Source organism: Perca fluviatilis, chromosome 19, assembly GCF_010015445.1.
Source record: "Perca fluviatilis chromosome 19, GENO_Pfluv_1.0, whole genome shotgun sequence".
NCBI classification, from domain to species: Eukaryota; Metazoa; Chordata; class Actinopteri; order Perciformes; family Percidae; genus Perca; species Perca fluviatilis.
In genome coordinates this window covers 15,188,659-15,206,924 of record NC_053130.1, presented here as the reverse complement: position 1 = coordinate 15,206,924, position 18,266 = coordinate 15,188,659, and the positions used below count along the sequence as shown (strand labels likewise).

The 18,266-nt window shown below is 39.6% G+C and overlaps 2 protein-coding genes across 2 annotated transcripts; both read left to right on the top strand.

Moving 5' to 3' along the window:
- LOC120547789 (multiple inositol polyphosphate phosphatase 1-like) lies at positions 1-15,136 on the top strand. Its single transcript, XM_039783470.1, has 6 exons — positions 1-637; positions 721-915; positions 2,015-2,112; positions 3,184-3,314; positions 3,649-4,046; positions 14,806-15,136. Exons 1-5 carry the CDS (start codon positions 70-72, stop codon positions 4,025-4,027), a joined length of 1,371 nt encoding a protein of 456 aa, XP_039639404.1. The 5' UTR covers positions 1-69; the 3' UTR covers positions 4,028-4,046; positions 14,806-15,136.
- LOC120547788 (multiple inositol polyphosphate phosphatase 1-like) lies at positions 5,582-15,136 on the top strand. The gene is made up of 5 exons (XM_039783469.1): positions 5,582-6,253; positions 7,388-7,582; positions 10,983-11,080; positions 12,487-12,617; positions 14,408-15,136. The coding sequence occupies exons 1-5, from the start codon at positions 5,665-5,667 to the stop codon at positions 14,784-14,786; spliced, it is 1,392 nt and encodes a 463-aa protein (XP_039639403.1). The 5' UTR covers positions 5,582-5,664; the 3' UTR covers positions 14,787-15,136.
- Positions 15,137-18,266: the final 3,130 nt, after the last annotated feature.

Sequence of the window (18,266 nt, the reverse complement as noted above, 5' to 3'; positions counted from 1 at the left end):
CACACAGATGTTTTGGGTTTGGAAAATTGTTGGGGACAGCTGCTTTTCGAGAGTCTCCTTGGGTGCATCATGTTGACTTTTCTTTGGAAATTCACTTTCTTTAATTTCCTCATCATCTCCTGCTGTCATAATTATGTGGACAATTCGGACAAACCAGCAATCGCCAAATATTTCAACACGAAAGGGAGATACGAGGAAGTAAACCCATATCTAATAGAGGACATACTTGCAGTAAACAGATCTATTTTACAGCCTCCATCTGCAAATTGTCAAGAAATCCACCTGACTGCAATAATAAGACACGGCACAAGGTACCCGACCATCAAAAACGTCAAAGAGATGCAGCAGCTCTACAACATCGTCCTACACAATGCCTCGGGCCAAGAGAGCTGGCTGCGTGAAATCCAGACTCAGTGGACGATGTGGTACACTGAGGACATGGACGGCCGACTCGTCCAGAAAGGTGTGAACGATCACAAGCATCTGGCCGTCAGGCTGTCAAAGCTGTTCCCCTCACTGATTTCAGAGGAGAAGCTCAGAGGTGGATTCATCAAATTCATAACCAGCTCCAAGCACAGGTGTGTCAACAGCACACTGTCCTTCAAGGCAGGACTGACAGAGCTGTGGGCTATTACAGGTACGACCTCGATTCATGATCCGAAGAAATATATTATGATTAACCTCTTATAGACATTTTCAATATAACCTTTTTCTGCCCAGATAAGGAGTTTGACCACGAAGTGAATGACGCTCTCATGAGGTTTTTTGACCAGTGCACCAGGTTTGTGCAGGAAGTTGACAAAAACTCCTCAGCTCTGTCAGAGGTGGATAAGTTCAAGCAGGGACCAGAGATGAGGAGGGTCACAGAGAAGATTGCAGACCACCTCAGAGTCCCCTACAATAACATCACACAAGGTCATATCTGCAGAAGCCTTTTTACACTCTTGAGTGTGTTGTGTGCATATTATCAAAGTATTAAAGGTCCCATGGCATGAAAATTTCACTTTATGAGTTTTTTTTAAAACATTAATATGAGTTTCCCCAGACTGCCGATGGTCCCCCAGTGGCAAGAAATGGCGATGGGTGTAAACCGAGCCCTGGGTATCCTGCTCTGCCTTTGAGAAAATGAAAGCTCAGATGGTTGCCTCCCCTTTCTCTGCTTTGCCCGCACAGAGAATTTGGCCCACCCATGGGAAAGAGAGAGACATCATGGCTTTAAAACAAGCAAAGTGGTAGTTGGTCATGGCCACACCCCCACCCTCCACCTTGCCCCCCCTCTCTCCTACTCAATAGCATTTAAAGCTACAGACACAGAAATGGCACATCCTAAGGAAAGCTCATTGTGGGACTGGCTCTAGTGGCTGTAATTCTGCACCAAGGCTGAATTTCGGCAATGAGACTTCAGATACAGTATTAGGGGACCACTAAGGCCTATATAAAAGCATCCAAAAAGCAGCATGTCATGGGGCCTTTAAGCCTTGATCATAGCTCCAAATCATCTATGCTCTCAGTGTTCATATGTATATATGTATAGTGTGCATACTATACTGTACGTGTCCAAGGTCTGTTACAGGTTCATGAAAAGAGTAATTATTGATTCTTGATTAAGTTTGCCTTTAACCCAAGCCTGGTACATTAACAGAATTGAATATGTGTCACAGCCTGAAACAGACTATTTACTAATTACTGTATCAGCAATGTATCATTAAATTAAAAACAAAAACTGTAAAGTAGTCGGGAAACTAGTGTGCAGAACATTGCAGGGATCATAATTGACACTGGGTGGAGCTGTTTACTAATTTGGAATTGAATTACTGTAGCATCATAGGCTTCAAAAATGTGCAATAATTAAGTACCTATCTAGTGATTTAGTTTTAGGATTAGGACACACGACTTTCTGAGCAACTGTAGTGTTTTGTGGTGTAGTTACTTTTCTGGCATCTCAGCTTTTTAAATGGCTGCATTTCCTGCATACTTTCACAACTAAAGATTTTATACCAACCTCTCGTCGCAGATATGACTGAGGCTGCATTTTACCTGTGTGCTTACGAATTTGCAATCAAGGCGGTGAACTCCCCTTGGTGTCAACTCTTCGATGAGGATGATGCAAAGGTAGGAGCAGTTAGGGGTCAACGGTATGTACATTTTATGTGGCAGCAAGTTTGTTTTAGTCTCTGTTCTATTTAAATATCCCAATAAGCCATAACAGCATGACAGTTCATCCACCATTAATGTATTATTCACACCAGTGCTTTTTCTACAGTAACATGTCAAAATGTGTGTTAGAAACTGCTGATACAGCCCTACATTCCAAAAATCAAAAGATTTCTATATTCTGCAACTTTGGCAGCCAATTTATGTATTATTTCTCACCGTTGTAAGTTCATTTATTTATAGAGCTCTTCATCACCAAGTGTAGACCAGGATGTTTTCCCACATAAGCAAATACTGTTCAAATTTATCACAAGCAAGTCTCCTAGGACTTTACAGAGGGAAAAAGAAACCGAGGCAGGGGGTGAAAAGAAGCAGCACCTCTATTGTACACAGGGTTAGTGTAAGGGTTATGTTTAGTTTTAGGGTCACAACAAAGGCACCTCAGCTGATCAGACGGGGAATTTGGGCCAACCAGAAGAGCACTTAGTTCGACCACGGGCACAGAAACTAAATTAAATCTAAACTATTAAATCCAACAGAAACAGGACAAAGCAAACAAACAGCCCTGTCTAATCTAGGTCAGAGGAACACAGTGCCCTTAACAACAACAACAACAACAACAACAACAACAAAAGAAAAATCATTTAGATATCCTATTGCTTGTTTCTATGGAGTATACACTCAAAAAGAAAAATGACAAAGCGTTACCTTCTCTGTTTTGCTACACCATTCATTCATTCAACAATCAAAATCCTTTATAAATCCCACAGCGGGGAAATTCCCAAAATGTTGCAGAAGGAAGGGATAGTGCAAAAAATATATAAAAACCTATAGTATTACAGAAAACTTATGGCAATTATAGAAAGTGTGTTTTATGTCTTGTGTTACAAGTTGACCTAACAGGCAGCTTGAAATGTTATCTCACAGAACGCAAAATTGCTATCTTGAGAAACTCTTCTTCTGAAAGTCTTTGTGTAAAGGCCACCCACATACAGGCTACATTTGAACTATCTGCATCTGCATAAACAGGTTATGGAGTATGCAAGTGACCTGATGGAATTCTGGAAAAGAGGCTATGGGTATGATATCAACAGCAAGTCCAGCTGTATTCTCTTCCATGACGTGTTTAACCGGCTGAACAAGGCAGCCAGCGAGAACAAGTAAGTGAGCTTTAAATTGCTTGCAGTCCAAATATGTAGGTTAAATATGCCGAAGACTTAAAGTACACAAAGACCAGTCTGTGTCCTTCCTCTTAGTTACAAGTATGAAGGTTTAAAATGTGACCTTAGACACATATAGACAGATAAGAACTGTGGTGTAAACACTTGTCTAACAACCCAGACATTACTTGGTACCAATTGCATATTCTCTTTTGTAGCAAGTTTTTATCTTCTCTTGTGTTTTATTTACTCTTAACACTTCACTTTTGAAATATAGCTCCTTCACAGCAGAAACTATGTTAAATTCTGAACCCCTATTTGTCGTTTATGTCAGGTCAGGCCAGCAGGTGACTGAAGCCGTGACAGTCCAGGTCGGCCATGCAGACACTCTCCTGCCACTGCTCACCCTCCTGGGCTTCTTCAAGGACAGTGATGCCTTGACTTCCACCAACTACGCCACACAGACCCAACGCTCCTTCCGCACCAGCCACATGTTACCCTATGCAGCTAACTTGCTCCTGGTGCTATACGACTGTGGGGGAGGCGACCTGAGGCTGCAGCCACTGCTCAACGAGAAGCCTGTGACTTTCCCCGGTTTGACTGACCAGCAGGCCTCCATGCCGCTCTATCAAGACGTCAAAGATCACTACAGGGAGCTGCTCCAAGGCTGTGACTTTGAGACGGAGTGTCAGCTGTTTAAGAGTCCTGCTTAAGTTTAGGCAGACAGGGGAGATTCTGGAAAATAGGGCATTACAAGTAGCTTTATTCTCTTTTATTTGCTAAAACAGAAAAAAAACAATATGCTCCTACCATAAATATGTTACTGGTTGAATGAGCATTTTTATAAATGTTCTCGTTTGGAAATTTTAAATATGGATTTCTTACACTTAAACATCTTAAGGAGGTACTAACATCTTTTTTGAAACACAGCTTCAAATATCTTGAACTCATCATAGACAATCATTACATTACATTACATGCCATTTAGCCGACGCTTTTATTCAAAGCGACTTACAATTGCTATATATGTCATAGGCCACATGCCTTGGGTTAAGTCTCTTGCTCAGGGACACATTGGTCAACAACAATCAACTCAGTTTTGATCAACACATCACTGAAATCCATAAACGATCCCAGCAAAGAATCAATGTCTTACCTACACTCAGAGCACTGTCTGTTGCCCCTGACCTGTTCCAACCCATCCTGCTGTACTGTTCCCTGCTTCTTCACCATGTTAACCATCTTCAGCAAAAAGCAGCATCACACGCACTGCCTCTGAAATCATCTGCCTGCCCACTCCCAATCTCTCAGATATGAACTTCAGAGCCGCCACACATATAGCACTTACGACACTGATCAGCCCCTCAATTGACACATTACTTCTGTTCCATCTGGCCGGAGATACAGGACCCTTAAATAGAGAAGAGCTTGTTTCAGCAGAAGATTTGTCCCCTCTTCAATAGCAGCCCTGAACAATCGGCCTCACAGACACTGTTGTGAGCTGGGATGATGAATGCATTCATTGAGATTTGGTGTACTGACTATGAATGTGATTTGTGGCTGTGTACGTAGATCTATATATTGCTATACTTATATCTGTATGTTGCTGTGTGTTGCTATGGGTACTGGCTGTGAAAACAAATATCCTTCTGGGACAATAAATCCAAATCTGAAGTTATCAATAATGTTGTTGTTTTTTGTCTGGGGTGTGGCTTTCAATTTTTTTGAGGTACTTGTACTTTACTTGAGCATTTCCATTTTCTGCAACTTTATACTTCTACACCACTACAATTCAGAGGGAAGTATTGTACTTTTTACTCCACTACATGTATTTCATGATTTACATTGCAGATTAGGATTAGTAATACAAAAAATATAATCAACAAATAAATGTATTATAATGGATAAAGATAAGACTTTATTGATCCCTTGGTGAAATTCACAAGAAAAAAACTTTAAAAGCTGCAACATTAAAATAGGCTATAGGCCTACACATTATTGTATCAACAACATTAATTCATAATTCAATAATATTGTTCTGAAATGGGGCATGCTGTATGTTATACTTTTAAGTAGCCTATATTTTTATGCTAATACTTTTTTGTGCAGGACTTTTACTTGTAACAAGAGAACTGAGACTTTTCCACTACCACTGAGTAAAGTACAAGCAGACAGTCGTGATTACAAGTGGCCAATGTCCATTATAGCCCATTATGTAAGCTCAGCGTAAGTTAGGACAGGCTCTGTGTAACGGATTGATTGGACAGTCCCACATTCAACGTCACTCAGTTTTGAGGTCCAGTAAGTAGGTGCGCACACGGCCATTCAAACAAAGCTATTTGGCTACATCATGCCGATCGTGTTTTGGAAAACCATAGTTGTTCATTTCACCATCTTAACTGGCGTTTGCTGCTGTTTTCGTAACGATGTGAATCATGGGGGGAATCCAAACATACCAGCGATCGCCAAATACTTCAGCACGAAAGGGAGGTACGAGGAAGTAAACCCGTATCTCATAGAGGACATACTTGCTGTAAACAGGTCTATTTTACAGCCTCCATCTGCAAAATGTCGCGAAATTCATGTGACCGCCATAATAAGACACGGTACGAGGTACCCGACGAGCAAAAATGTCAAGAAGATGCAGAAGCTGTACGAGCTGGTCAAGAGCAGAGCCTCGGGCCAAGAGAGCTGGCTGCGTGAAATCCAGACTCAGTGGACGATGTGGTACACTGAGGACATGGACGGCCGACTCGTCCAGAAAGGTGTGAATGATCACAAGCATCTGGCCGTCAGGCTGTCAAAGCTGTTCCCCTCACTGATTTCAGAGGAGAAGCTCAGAGGTGGATTCATCAAATTCATAACCAGCTCCAAGCACAGGTGTGTCAACAGCACACTGTCCTTCAAGGCAGGACTGACAGAGCTGTGGGCTATTACAGGTACGACCTCGATTCATGATCCGAAGAAATATATTACAGTTTTCTCAACCGATTTGTCACATTTACTAAAACAAACTTACACCTTTAAAAAATCTAAGTACAATCCTCACACCATGTGGTACGTTCAGCACATCACTCGTTGTGACCTGCAAAAGGTGATAACTCCATCAAAAGAATGAACTCCTGTTTCAAATGTAAATAAATCCATCAATGAATAAATCATTGGAATCAAAACAAAAGGTTCCTTTGTCATTGCTTAGACCAAGACAGTCAAAATGCAGACATCTTGTCAAATGACAGTGTACCCTTAAAGTATGATAGTTACCCACTATGTAATATTGGCCAGTTGCTAACATTGTATATTTAGGCAGCTGAATAGTATTGATGTCAGCCATGGCACACACTATACTTTCTCATTGCACACACCAGCCATCTGCAAATAGATAAAGAAAGCTTGTAAAGACAAATATGCAAAAGTATCAGGAATACTGTACAAAGTGTGCAAGAAACAAGAAAATATGCTGCAAATGTTTCAACCTCATGGGTCATCCAATCTCCTCTCAGTCTGGCCACAACATTTTATCAACATCACACCTGATATGCTCCCTTCCAATGCAATGAGGGAAAAATCTTTTGGCATGATGCAGTCACCCCCTACAATAATCAACTGTGATATCCTCACCTGTCACCTGTTTGCATTTGGTTGCTCTAAATTGTGAGGAAATTGAATTTTTCCCCATCTAGCCTATGTCTATCCATCTGACAACTTTTACAACAATACCACATACCTATTATGTATCTTATGTGTGACAGGTTATTGTGATTGTTGGTTGCTCTGTTTTGCATGTAGGGATTTAGACAATGAACATGTGTATCGTTGCATTTGAGAGTAATATGATTCAATAGCAAATTAATGCAAACTATTTTGATCTGCAAGGCTTTCTCGGTGCATTTTGTTCCAAAGCAATGATAAATGACTATTAGTCATGTGAACAATTAACCAAATGTTAATTTAAATAGTCATATAGTTTGACAAAGTTTAAAAGCCTTTCGACGATTGTGCCAAAGCGATTGAGAAAAACTTTATGATTAACCTCCTATAGACCATTTTCAATATAACCTTTTTTTGCCCAGATAAGGAGTTTGACCATGCAGTGAATGACGCTCTCATGAGGTTTTTTGACCAGTGCACCAGATTTGTGGAGGAAGTTGACAACAACCCCTCAGCTCTGTCAGAGGTGGATAAGTTCAAGCAGGGACCAGAGATGAGGCGGGTCACGGAGAAGATTGCAGACCGCCTCAGAGTCCCCTATAATAACATCACAGATGGTGAGTGGTGGAGGAAGTATTCAGATCCTTTATTTAAGTAGAAAAAAACAACATTACAACATTATAACACTGCTCCTTTACAGGTAAAAGCCATATGCATTCGGAGTGTTACATCCAGTTAAAGTATTTTCCACCAAATGTATGCTATGTTTTCTGTATGTCAACTAGTTTATGGTAATTTGATGAAACTGTAATGACAAGTCTCCATTACAGAAACACAACATTATTTATATTAGGAAGATGTGCACACAAGAAAAAGTCAAAATAATAAAGGTTTGTTGTAAATATGTTACATTTCATTTTTGTGTGAAAATGTTTAACACAACCTTACTCATCTGTTTTAATTGGTATTATGAATTTGTATCCTATATTGTTACAGTTTTCCTTCCTGAAGATTTATCTGTGTGAACCTAGCTTGAACCAATCCCCTTTTACTATGGTGTCTTTTTTATCTATCTACTCTCATGCCATTGACGTGAATGGAGCGATTGTTAGAAAATGTTTCATAACAGTGTTAGAACTAGATTTAGACACAGGGCCCCGTTACGAGACAGGGCTACAATATTACATAATAATGCGGGACCCAGTTGATATTGAACTTTAGTGGTGCAATTTCCCAAACATATAAGTAATCAAATGAAAACATTTAAAGAAAATGTAGGCCTACACACAGTGAAGCTTGGACGTTTGGTGGCCCCAGAATAATTGCCCACTTTGCCTGGTTGGGAATCCAGCTTTGGTGCTTGTTAAGAAACAATCCTATCGCAATTGTTTTGGGGTTCATATGTTTGATGACGTGAGAGTAGAAAAATAAGATAGGGGCACCATAGTCCATATCCACGACGTTCCACTTCTGGGATTGTTCAGGCGCCGCCGGGAAATTCCGTAGGATGTCTTTCATTTCGGCTGGATGTCCGTTACCTTCTGCTTTCTTTGTGTTGGCATTATAAACTTCGGTCGATTTATGAGGACTATTGCTTAACTGCAGGCTAAATCGAGACAGCTAGCTAGATCTGTCTAGATCTATCTGTTGAATCTGAGATTTCTGTTGCACGACTAAAACAACCTTTGAACGTACACATGTTCCACCCAAACAAGTTCTTTCCCGAGGCTATTTTGCAGCGGTACCGTTGCTCCCTGCGTCGCTTAGCACCGCCCAAGACGATTGGGATGCCAATAAACCAGAGCACGTTTTTCTCCCATCCCGGAATGTTGTGTGGACTCGTCAGACCCTCCTCCGCAGCGCTTTGGAGGAAGGTCTGACAATGCGAGACTAGGGGCACCATAGTAAAGGAGGATTGGTTAAAGGTAGGTTCCTGCAGATAAATCTTCAGGGAGGAAAACAGTGTACAATTGATGATACACATTAAAACAGATGAAAGAGGCTTTGTTCAATTATCACAAAATGGAATTTAACATTTTCACAACCATTCTATATCATTCTATATTATTTTTTGGATTATTATTAATATTGCATTGATGTGTAAGTAGCATTTACTGTAACAGTAAATCAAAGTAATTACAGCTGTCAAATAAATGTAGTGGACTAGAAAGTAGATTAACACGTGAATACATAAGTAAAGTATCTTAAACCTATACTCAAGTACAATGTTGAGTAAATATACAACTTATTTATACCACCACTGGTATAACTAAGTTATATACGGGGATGGCCAGATTTGTGACTATCTTTTCTAATACTTTGCTATTAAGTGTTCAGTTCAGTTGAATTTCAAACCAAACAAAAGGGATCAAACTTTATTCTTAATCGTCACATACACAGTACAATGTAGTGAAATTCTATTACTGCATTTAACCCATTCTAAGTATTAGGAGCAGTGGACAGCTATACGTACAGCATCCGGGGAACAATTTTATTTATATAGCTCGTTTAAAAACAACCATAGTTGACCAAAGTGCTTAACAAGCTAAAAAAATCCAAAATGATAATATACACAAACAATACACAATACACAATACAAAATAACCAACAGTAGAAAAAGGTCAATGTATCAAAGCTCAACTTGAATTGAAAGCCAATGAATAGTAGTCTTAAGCTAGGACTTGAACGTTTCAACACTCTGAGATGTTCTTATATGAATTGGTATACTATTCCAGAGGTTCGGAGCAGCCACTGCAAAGGCTCGGTCACCTTTATTTTTTTAACCTGGATCTGGGCACATCGAGGATCATCTGAATGGAAGACCTCAGTGCTTTGACAGGTGTGTGGACATGTAAAAGCTCCGATAAATAAGAAGACGACAACCCATTTAAAATCTTAAAAACAAGCAATACAATTTTAAAATCAATCTTGAAACAGACAGGAAGCCAGTGGAGTGTGGCCAAAAAAGTGTGCTGTGTGAATATTTATTTACCTTTATTATAGTGTCCAAAGTTTCTTAAATGGATAAATAAAACTGAATATGGTCTGTTACTTACACGTACCCAAAAGAAAAGAGCTACTCTCTTGACTGGCATGAGTTGTTCTGTCCCAAACGAGTGTATTTGTCCTATATTTCTTTTTTCTTTTTTTTTCTTTTCTGTTACATTGTAATTTCTTAAAAGATGTTCTGTTGGAAAACTATGTAATTTAGTACTCAGTATAGGGAAAATAGAAAGTAATGCAAAGTTCAGAGTATTTGAGTTTATACACAGTTGCTGATTTCAGAGTATTTTTCCTTAAAACTGCCTCATTCGAAGCCATTAATTAATGTATTATTAAAAACTTTACTTTCCATACATGTTTAACTGTATGCTTGCCTGTCAACAAACTTCACAACCTGACCTGACCAATACATAGCTGGCCTGCAATGTATTGATTAAATACTCTCAAAGTCACACTTGCAATTAATTGGAAATAATGAATTGAAAGTGTCCCATTTGAACAATGTCTCCAGGCATTTTCCCAATAATTAGTACCAAATGACACAATACTTTATAGGAACCTCCCCATCAATTCACAGATATATATCACTTGATTTCCAGGAAATTGTAAGAAACTTTTGGCCCCCTTAAATAAAGTGTTTGTCACAGCCTAAAAACCTGCTCAAATGCATCTAATGCCATTGTAAACACAAAAATCACTGTGTTAAGTCAATATTGGGGGGAAAATAGTGTGCTGAACATCCTATTGGTCATTTTTCACAGTTGGTATATTTGCACAGTAGGTGGAGCTGTTTTCTAATTGTAAAGTATGTAACTGTAACAGTACTGTAGCCAATATTTACCTCATTTGTGGACTTAAAGAAGTGCCAGAGACCTCAAAAGTGGTGCAGTAATTAAGTAACATGCACCATGGTGTTTAGGATAATTTGGGTCATGTCCCAGTGCTTTTGATTGTGTTTGTTTTAATGGCTGCCTGGCCTGTCTGATTTCACTACCTATCAAAATTCTTTTTCAGATATGGCCGAAGCTGCATTTTATTTGTGCGCTTATGAGTTTGCCATCAAGACTGTGAACTCCCCTTGGTGTCGGCTTTTTGATGAGGTCGATGCACAGGTACGGTCCTCAGCTATTCAGTGATTGTAGCTTTACTGTGCTGGGTGGAAGCATGCAGGTAAGATTCCATCATCAAAGTTTGATGAGATGGTTATGGGTCAGTAACCTGATGTGCTTGTTTAAGTTAAGTTACTCTTAAGCATTTATCACAATGGATTAGACTGTGAAGTTAATTTAAAGGACAAATCCAGCGCAAAATGAACCTAGGGGTTAATAACACATGTGTACCGAGTTTGACCGTTCTCTGGGATATGTTTTCCTGCTAATCGAATGTGACCAGTTTTATCGCAAACTGCTAATTACCTTATAACACTAATCATCGGGGCACGGGCACGTACAGGCGGGCGCCATTTTTGGAAAACAGTCACGACCAGTCGAACAACGAACGCCATGCAACGTGAGCTGAACTGTCACTTGAAATCTCCCATGGTTGCCCGCCTGTATACGTGAACGGTACTGTCTTTCTAAACTATCTTTTTAACAAACTGTCTGTACACTTACAAAGTTCTCAATGCTTCTGTTTACATGTAGGGACCCTCATTATGCTACCGTGGAAGTGTGGTGCTATTTTGAGCCTTGTTAGTGGTGTAGAAATAGCGATTTACCCTCTGCCCCGAAGGCTAGCGTTATAAGGTAATTAGTGGTTTGGTCACATTCGATTAGCATGAAAACAAATCCCAGAGAATGGTCGAACTCGGTACACGTGTTATTAACCCCTAGGTTCATTTTGTGCCGGATTTGTCCTTTAAGTATTTTTTTTTTAAAGTTTGCTTAAATGTATCCGTAGCAAGTCCGCAAGAAACAGAAAACCTAGATAGGAACACAAAGGAAAAATAACAAGATTTAAGAAGAAAAAACTAGGATAAAGCAAACTAACAGACCTATCTAATTGTTTTTGAAGTACACCACCATTAGTCTAAGACCCTCAAATCATGCAAGGAGTTATGAAATATCTTGAATATGTTTTATATGTTTGTTTGAACATGAATTTAAACGCCTGCTGCAAATTACCTTCTGCTAGAAACTCTATATGAAATCTGTTGCATTACTTCTTCCTATTTAATCCGTATTGTCTCTGTTGAATAAACAATTAAATACAGTAAATAAAAAGGGAAGAAACGTTTGGAAGTTCAAGTTAGAGAAAGACTTGTTCGTAAAACAAGTTTCTAAAAAAGCAGTAGGTAATACTTTCTTTGCTTTGCCAAAGTATTCATTCATTGAGAAACTTTTTTGGCAATATTCATGTCACAAAGAGTGTTTATGTCTTGTGTTACAAGCTGACCTCACACTCAGGAGGGCTGAATTGTTACCTCACATAACAAAAGACTGCCATCTTTTTTAGTCCTCACATAAAGCCCACCTGACATCCAGACAATCAATGATTTGTACTGTATCTGATTTGGCAGGTTATGGAGTATGCAAATGACCTGAAACAATTCTGGAAAAGAGCCTATGGTTATGATATTAACAGCAAGTCGAGCTGCATTCTCTTCCATGACTTGTTTAGTCGACTGAACAAAGCCGCCAGCGAGAACAAGTGAGTAAATCTTAAATGTCCTTCAGTATATAAAAATGGAGGGTGCTGCTGGTGCTTATTGTTAACAAATCCAATGAAAAAACAACAACAATGGATCTCTCAGTTCTTGCCAACATCTTTTCCCTGCCTTTAGCTCTTAGCCCCAAGACCATTCATTGCTACTAAAGGTTTAAATGGGTAAAATGGGAATTTGTTGAGGACTATTTACAGCAACAGGACGGCGTTTATGAGACTGACTCCCATGTTCATTGTAATAAAAGAAGATGTCAACTGTTTGGCTCATTGATGTATTTTAATTTCATTTGGAACCACAGTGGAGGCCTATGGAATAAGCTATATCAAGTATTGGTTAAACAGGAAATAATTGTCAATGAATTGTTGGCTTTCTTCTTTTCATGGGATTTGTAGACAATAAGAAAAATATATAATATCACCTGCCTTATACTTTAAATCACTGCATGGTAATACGTAAAGTAATAATTTAATACTGCTGACTAGATGGATTAAAATGGAACCCTTTGGGTAATATTTTACACAAAGATGATGTTGGTGTGGCAGCAAGGTCTGGATGGGATTTTGACAAACTACCTTTAAATAAAGTACAAAAGTGCTAGCATTAAAATATACTTAAAGCTGCAGTGGGTTGAAAGAAAGCAGCATTTGAAGTAGAGTGAGACCTCTTCCTGCAGCTCTCCCTCTCCTCTCATTGTTGCACGGGCATGTGCAGAACAGCCAATAGGAACGCTCTCTCTCTTTCTGAAATGACCTGTGATTGGCCAAAGATTCTCGTCACGGGCTAGATTTTCTAAGGCCTGAAAACAGAGCCAAGGGGAGATGCAGAAGTGTTAGACCACTTGAATTACAATATGCTGATAGATTATTATAGCATTTATGCCCAATGCCAAAATAAATTGCCTACCACAGCTTTAAAGTTAAAAAATAAAAGTACTCGTTAAGCAGAATAGCCTATTTCAGAATCATAAATATATTATTCTCCCACTCCCTAACTAGCTGATGTGTGGTGAGCGTTCTGGCGTCTGGCGTCGTAAGGCGTTGTATGGCTGCCATGCATCACCCAGGTGGGTGCTACACATTAGTGGTGTTAGAGAGCAGTCCCCACCCCCCCTCCCCCCAAAAGCGCTTTGAGTGTCTATGATAAAGCGCTATATAAATGTAATAATAATAAATAATTATTGAATTATAATTACTGATGCATTAATGTGTAAGCATCACTAGTGTTGCAGCAAGCAACTAGTGGTGCTTGGCAAAGATAGCCTCTTGATAGCTCAAAAACATCTGGTGCTCTATACAGCAGAAAACAAAAATAAGAATTTTAAAATCCAATGTAAAATTAGTTCTGCTTTATGGTGCTGAGACCTAGAGAATGAGAAAGACCACAATCAAAAAAGCGCAAACCTTGCCTGTGTTCTGACGATTTATGCTGTCTTTTCGAAATGCTAGATGGTTTGATGGTTTCGGTGCTCGGCCATGACATGTCGTTATGCTTGCTTGAGTATTGGCTGGCACCACAAATTATACAGATTTCTGGAAGTCAGAGGTGGGTTGGTGGCTGGGCCAGCGGAATGCTACGTTTCTTGGAAGTCCCTTTATTAACCTCCCTCGTCTTTTTTGATTAACACATTTTTCAGAGGTAACAAGTCCACTCCTTCATCCAGGCCTGTGTGTGTGTGTGTGTGTGTGTGTGTGTGTGTGTGTGTGTGTGTGTGTGTGTGTGTGTGTGTGTGTGTGTTAAGAGGCCTGAAACTGATGTTGTATATCCTGTATCTCAGGTCAGGCCAGCAGGTGACTGAAGCCGTGACAGTCCAGGTCGGCCATGCAGAGACCCTCCTGCCACTGCTCACCCTCCTGGGCTTCTTCAAGGACAGTGATGCCTTGACTTCCACCAACTACGCCACACAGACCCAACGCTCCTTCCGCACCAGCCACATGTTACCCTATGCAGCTAACTTGCTCCTGGTGCTATATGACTGTGGGGGAGGCGACCTGAGGCTGCAGCCACTGCTCAACGAGAAGCCTGTGACTTTCCCCGGTTTGACTGACCAGCAGGCCTCCTTGCCGCTCTATCAAGACGTCAAAGATCACTACAGGGAGCTGCTCCAAGGCTGTGACTTTGAGACGGAGTGTCAGCTGTTTAAGAGTCCTGCTTAAGTTTAGGCAGACAGGGGAGATTCTGGAAAATAGTGTCTTTATTGTGTTTTATTTGCAGAATGGAGTTAACACTATGGTCCTAATAGAAGCACGTTAGTTTAAATGCCTCTCTGATATAAACCATGAACAAATCACTGTTTGGCCTGGCCTTTAATCGGATTGACGCAACCAGGAAGCTTTTGCACTCCCTGTCTTATGGCTGAGAAGAGGCATATGGTGTTTCTATAACTGATCCCAGCCTTGCAATTTAATTTCAAGTTCACCTGTACCATTACAGCATTACCACTGCTAGATTGCTTATTTTTGCAAGGCATCTTTCCAGGAATTAAAGGATTTATTTTTGCATTGAACACATTTCATATTGCTCCAACCAAAATCAGTTCCCCTTGGTTTAAATGAGTACAATATTGTGTGATCATTATATATGACGAGACAATAGGTGGTGTTTACGACATTACACATTCCTTACAGTTCATTTTAATAATTTAATACTGCTGACTAGATTTATTGAAATAGAACCCTGTGTAATATTTACATAAAGAGATGAAGTTGGTGTGAATGGGATTCAGACAAACTTCCTTGAAGTTTACAAAATACCAGTAGTGGTGGAAGAAGTACTACTCAGATCTTTTAGTAAGTAAAAGGAGCAATACCATAGTGTAGTATTATGTTAGAAGTAAAACTCCTGCATTCAAAACGTTATGTAATTAATAAAGTACAAACGTATTCGCATTAGAATGTGCTTAAAGTTCAAAAGTAAAAGTACTCGTTAAGCAGAATGGCCCATTTCAGAATCATATATATTATATTATTGGATAATAATTATTGATGCATTCATGTGTAAGCATCACTAGTGTTGCAGCTGGTAAAAGTGGGACCAGTTTTACTACTTTATATACTGCCAGGTGGCTAATCCATAAAAGTACATCATCATTTACGAGTTGATTATATTTATATTAATAGTCTGACTCTGTAAAGTAGCTATAACTGATTAAAGCTGTCAAAATGAATGTAGTGGCGTGAAAAGTACATTTAGCTCCAAACTGTAGTAGATTTATAAAGTAAAATAAGATGGAAATACTCAAGTAACATACAAGACTTAGTACAAAAAAAGAACAGTGCTTGCGCAAAATACAAAATATCAACACAAAAATCAACAGCAGCAAAATACTTATCAACAGCAGCACTTGTCTAATAGCCTATATAAGAACATAACTTTTCTATTTTTAACACACATTTAGATTTCCGAAGCGTTCTATATGATCAAAATATAATACAATGCTAATATCATATTCTCATAATAATAATTTAGAAGGTATACATTTATTTTGTATGTGATTGAAGACATTATGCTGATCGTATACAGATCTTTTCAGATTTATAAGCTTTTTTTTAACCTTTTACAACCATTTAGCACTTGTTCCAACAGTGTTTAAAAACGCAAAATGAAGTATGTGTAACTTATGTGTAGGCTTACCGTATTCTAAAGAGATGAAAGGTGTTCTTTTTAGAGGTAACCCCAAACCATTAAGAACTTAAAGACATGAGTAGAAGGTGTTATTTTAAAAGTGAAGCCAGTTTAACAATATGGTTACCACCACCCAGTGTTAATCAATTATAGAACACATCTACTTCATGTTGTGTGAACGACTTTGTAACTTAGTATTTATGTATTTATTTCCTAGCCCTCCTTCCCTTTCCCTAAGTGGCTTTGCCACTTGTCAGACCGCCATTGTATATAAGAACCTGTTCTTAAAGGTGCAATATGTAATACGGACAGCTAGTTTTTAAAATACTGCAGTACAAATTCAAAATACTGGAGAGAGTCGTCTCCCCTGCAACCTCCTCCCCAGACTCGAAGTTCACATTGGTTGCCAGGCTGAGACCGCAGCATCCATAGTCTTGCTTTGCCAGACTCTCCAAAACGCGCTGAAGGAGCATCCACAACAATGTTGCTAGACGCTTGTCTCACATAGCCAGACATTTCACAGCACAGCGGAGTAGCTAACATTAGATGCTGGCTATTGACATATTGTCATAAAAGCCTGTGCTCACATGGAGCTTAGTACCCAACTGACACACACACTTTTTCAGCTTAGAATTACGATAAAAACCGCTAAAAACACAACAACCTCGCCGTCCTCTCCACCCGACAGACATGCACACTTCCTAGGCTAAGGATTACGGTAGGAACCGCTACCTTGCCGTCCTCTCCACCCGACTGAACACACTTTATTGGCTTAGAATTACGACAACAATCGTTAAACACACTGCAAATTCACGGTCCTCCCTCCCGACAGCCCCCCTCTTGGCTTAAAATAACTCAACGTTGTCGGCTACAGCCACTGAACAGGCTACACGTTGTAAACAGCCGTGGCCCGCTTGCCTAGTCCTCCAGTAACATTAGCAGGGTTAGCATGGCAGCGTTAGCAAGGACCAGTCGGGATCACTTTACTGGCTGTGTCTCAAAAGTTTTTGCGAGTAACCAACTCGGGTACTCTAGCTATATAATTCAATGTGAGTACACAAATGTTGAAATTACATAAAATGCCCGTCCCTTGTAGCCGTGATAAATTAGCCTGAAGCTATTATAATGTTAGCGGGGTTAGCCCTATGCTTGCGCAGCCCTATCCCACATTTCACATTTCTAAGATCTTTCTTAAAATTAGGCCCTATGTTAGGGTTAGGGGGAGCAGAGCTTGCTGACACGAAGATCATCAGACCAGAGCCGCAGAAGGGTTTGTCGTGACTTTGCCTGGAACGCAGGCTAAAAATTGTGTCTGGAATGCAGCATAATGTTACAGCTGTTAGTAGCACACTGGGTTTACGTTTTTACAGGTATATCTGGCAACGTGGCCTGGCTGTCAAACAGTTGATGAACACCTGTTGTGGTGTCCTTGAGTGCCAGAAAGGCGCCTTTAAATAAAATGTATTATTATTATTATTAACACAGGCCATAACACAGAAACAGAAACAGAAATTCTGTCACGGGACGGAAATTTCAAAAGGAGAAAATACTGGCATTAGCATTGTTGTCAGAAAAGATAGCCTAGTATTTCAACTTAGCATGTTTCCTTAATATCTGATGACGCAATGGGGTCATTTTTGGATTTATGACATATAAATACATAATAATAAATAAATAAATATATTACATATTGGACCTTTTAATGACCTGTATAAAAAAAGGTTAAAAAAAAACATTGAACTTTGAATATTTCTACCCTGGAGAGTAACCTAAACTTTCTGCCATTTTTCTCCGATAGAATACAATGGACAGTGTCTTACAGGCTAATGCTTTCTTTACAGTTCTGCTTCTTTCTCGTAAAATAAACATAGAGATTTGTTTTTGTAACCTGAACTGCGCCCAGTAGTTGTAAGAACCTGTTGTGGTGATTCTGGCAATGCAAGATGGTACCAAATTATGCAGATTTCTGGAAGGAGGAGGGCTGGAGGCTGGGCCAGCGGAATGCTACGTGT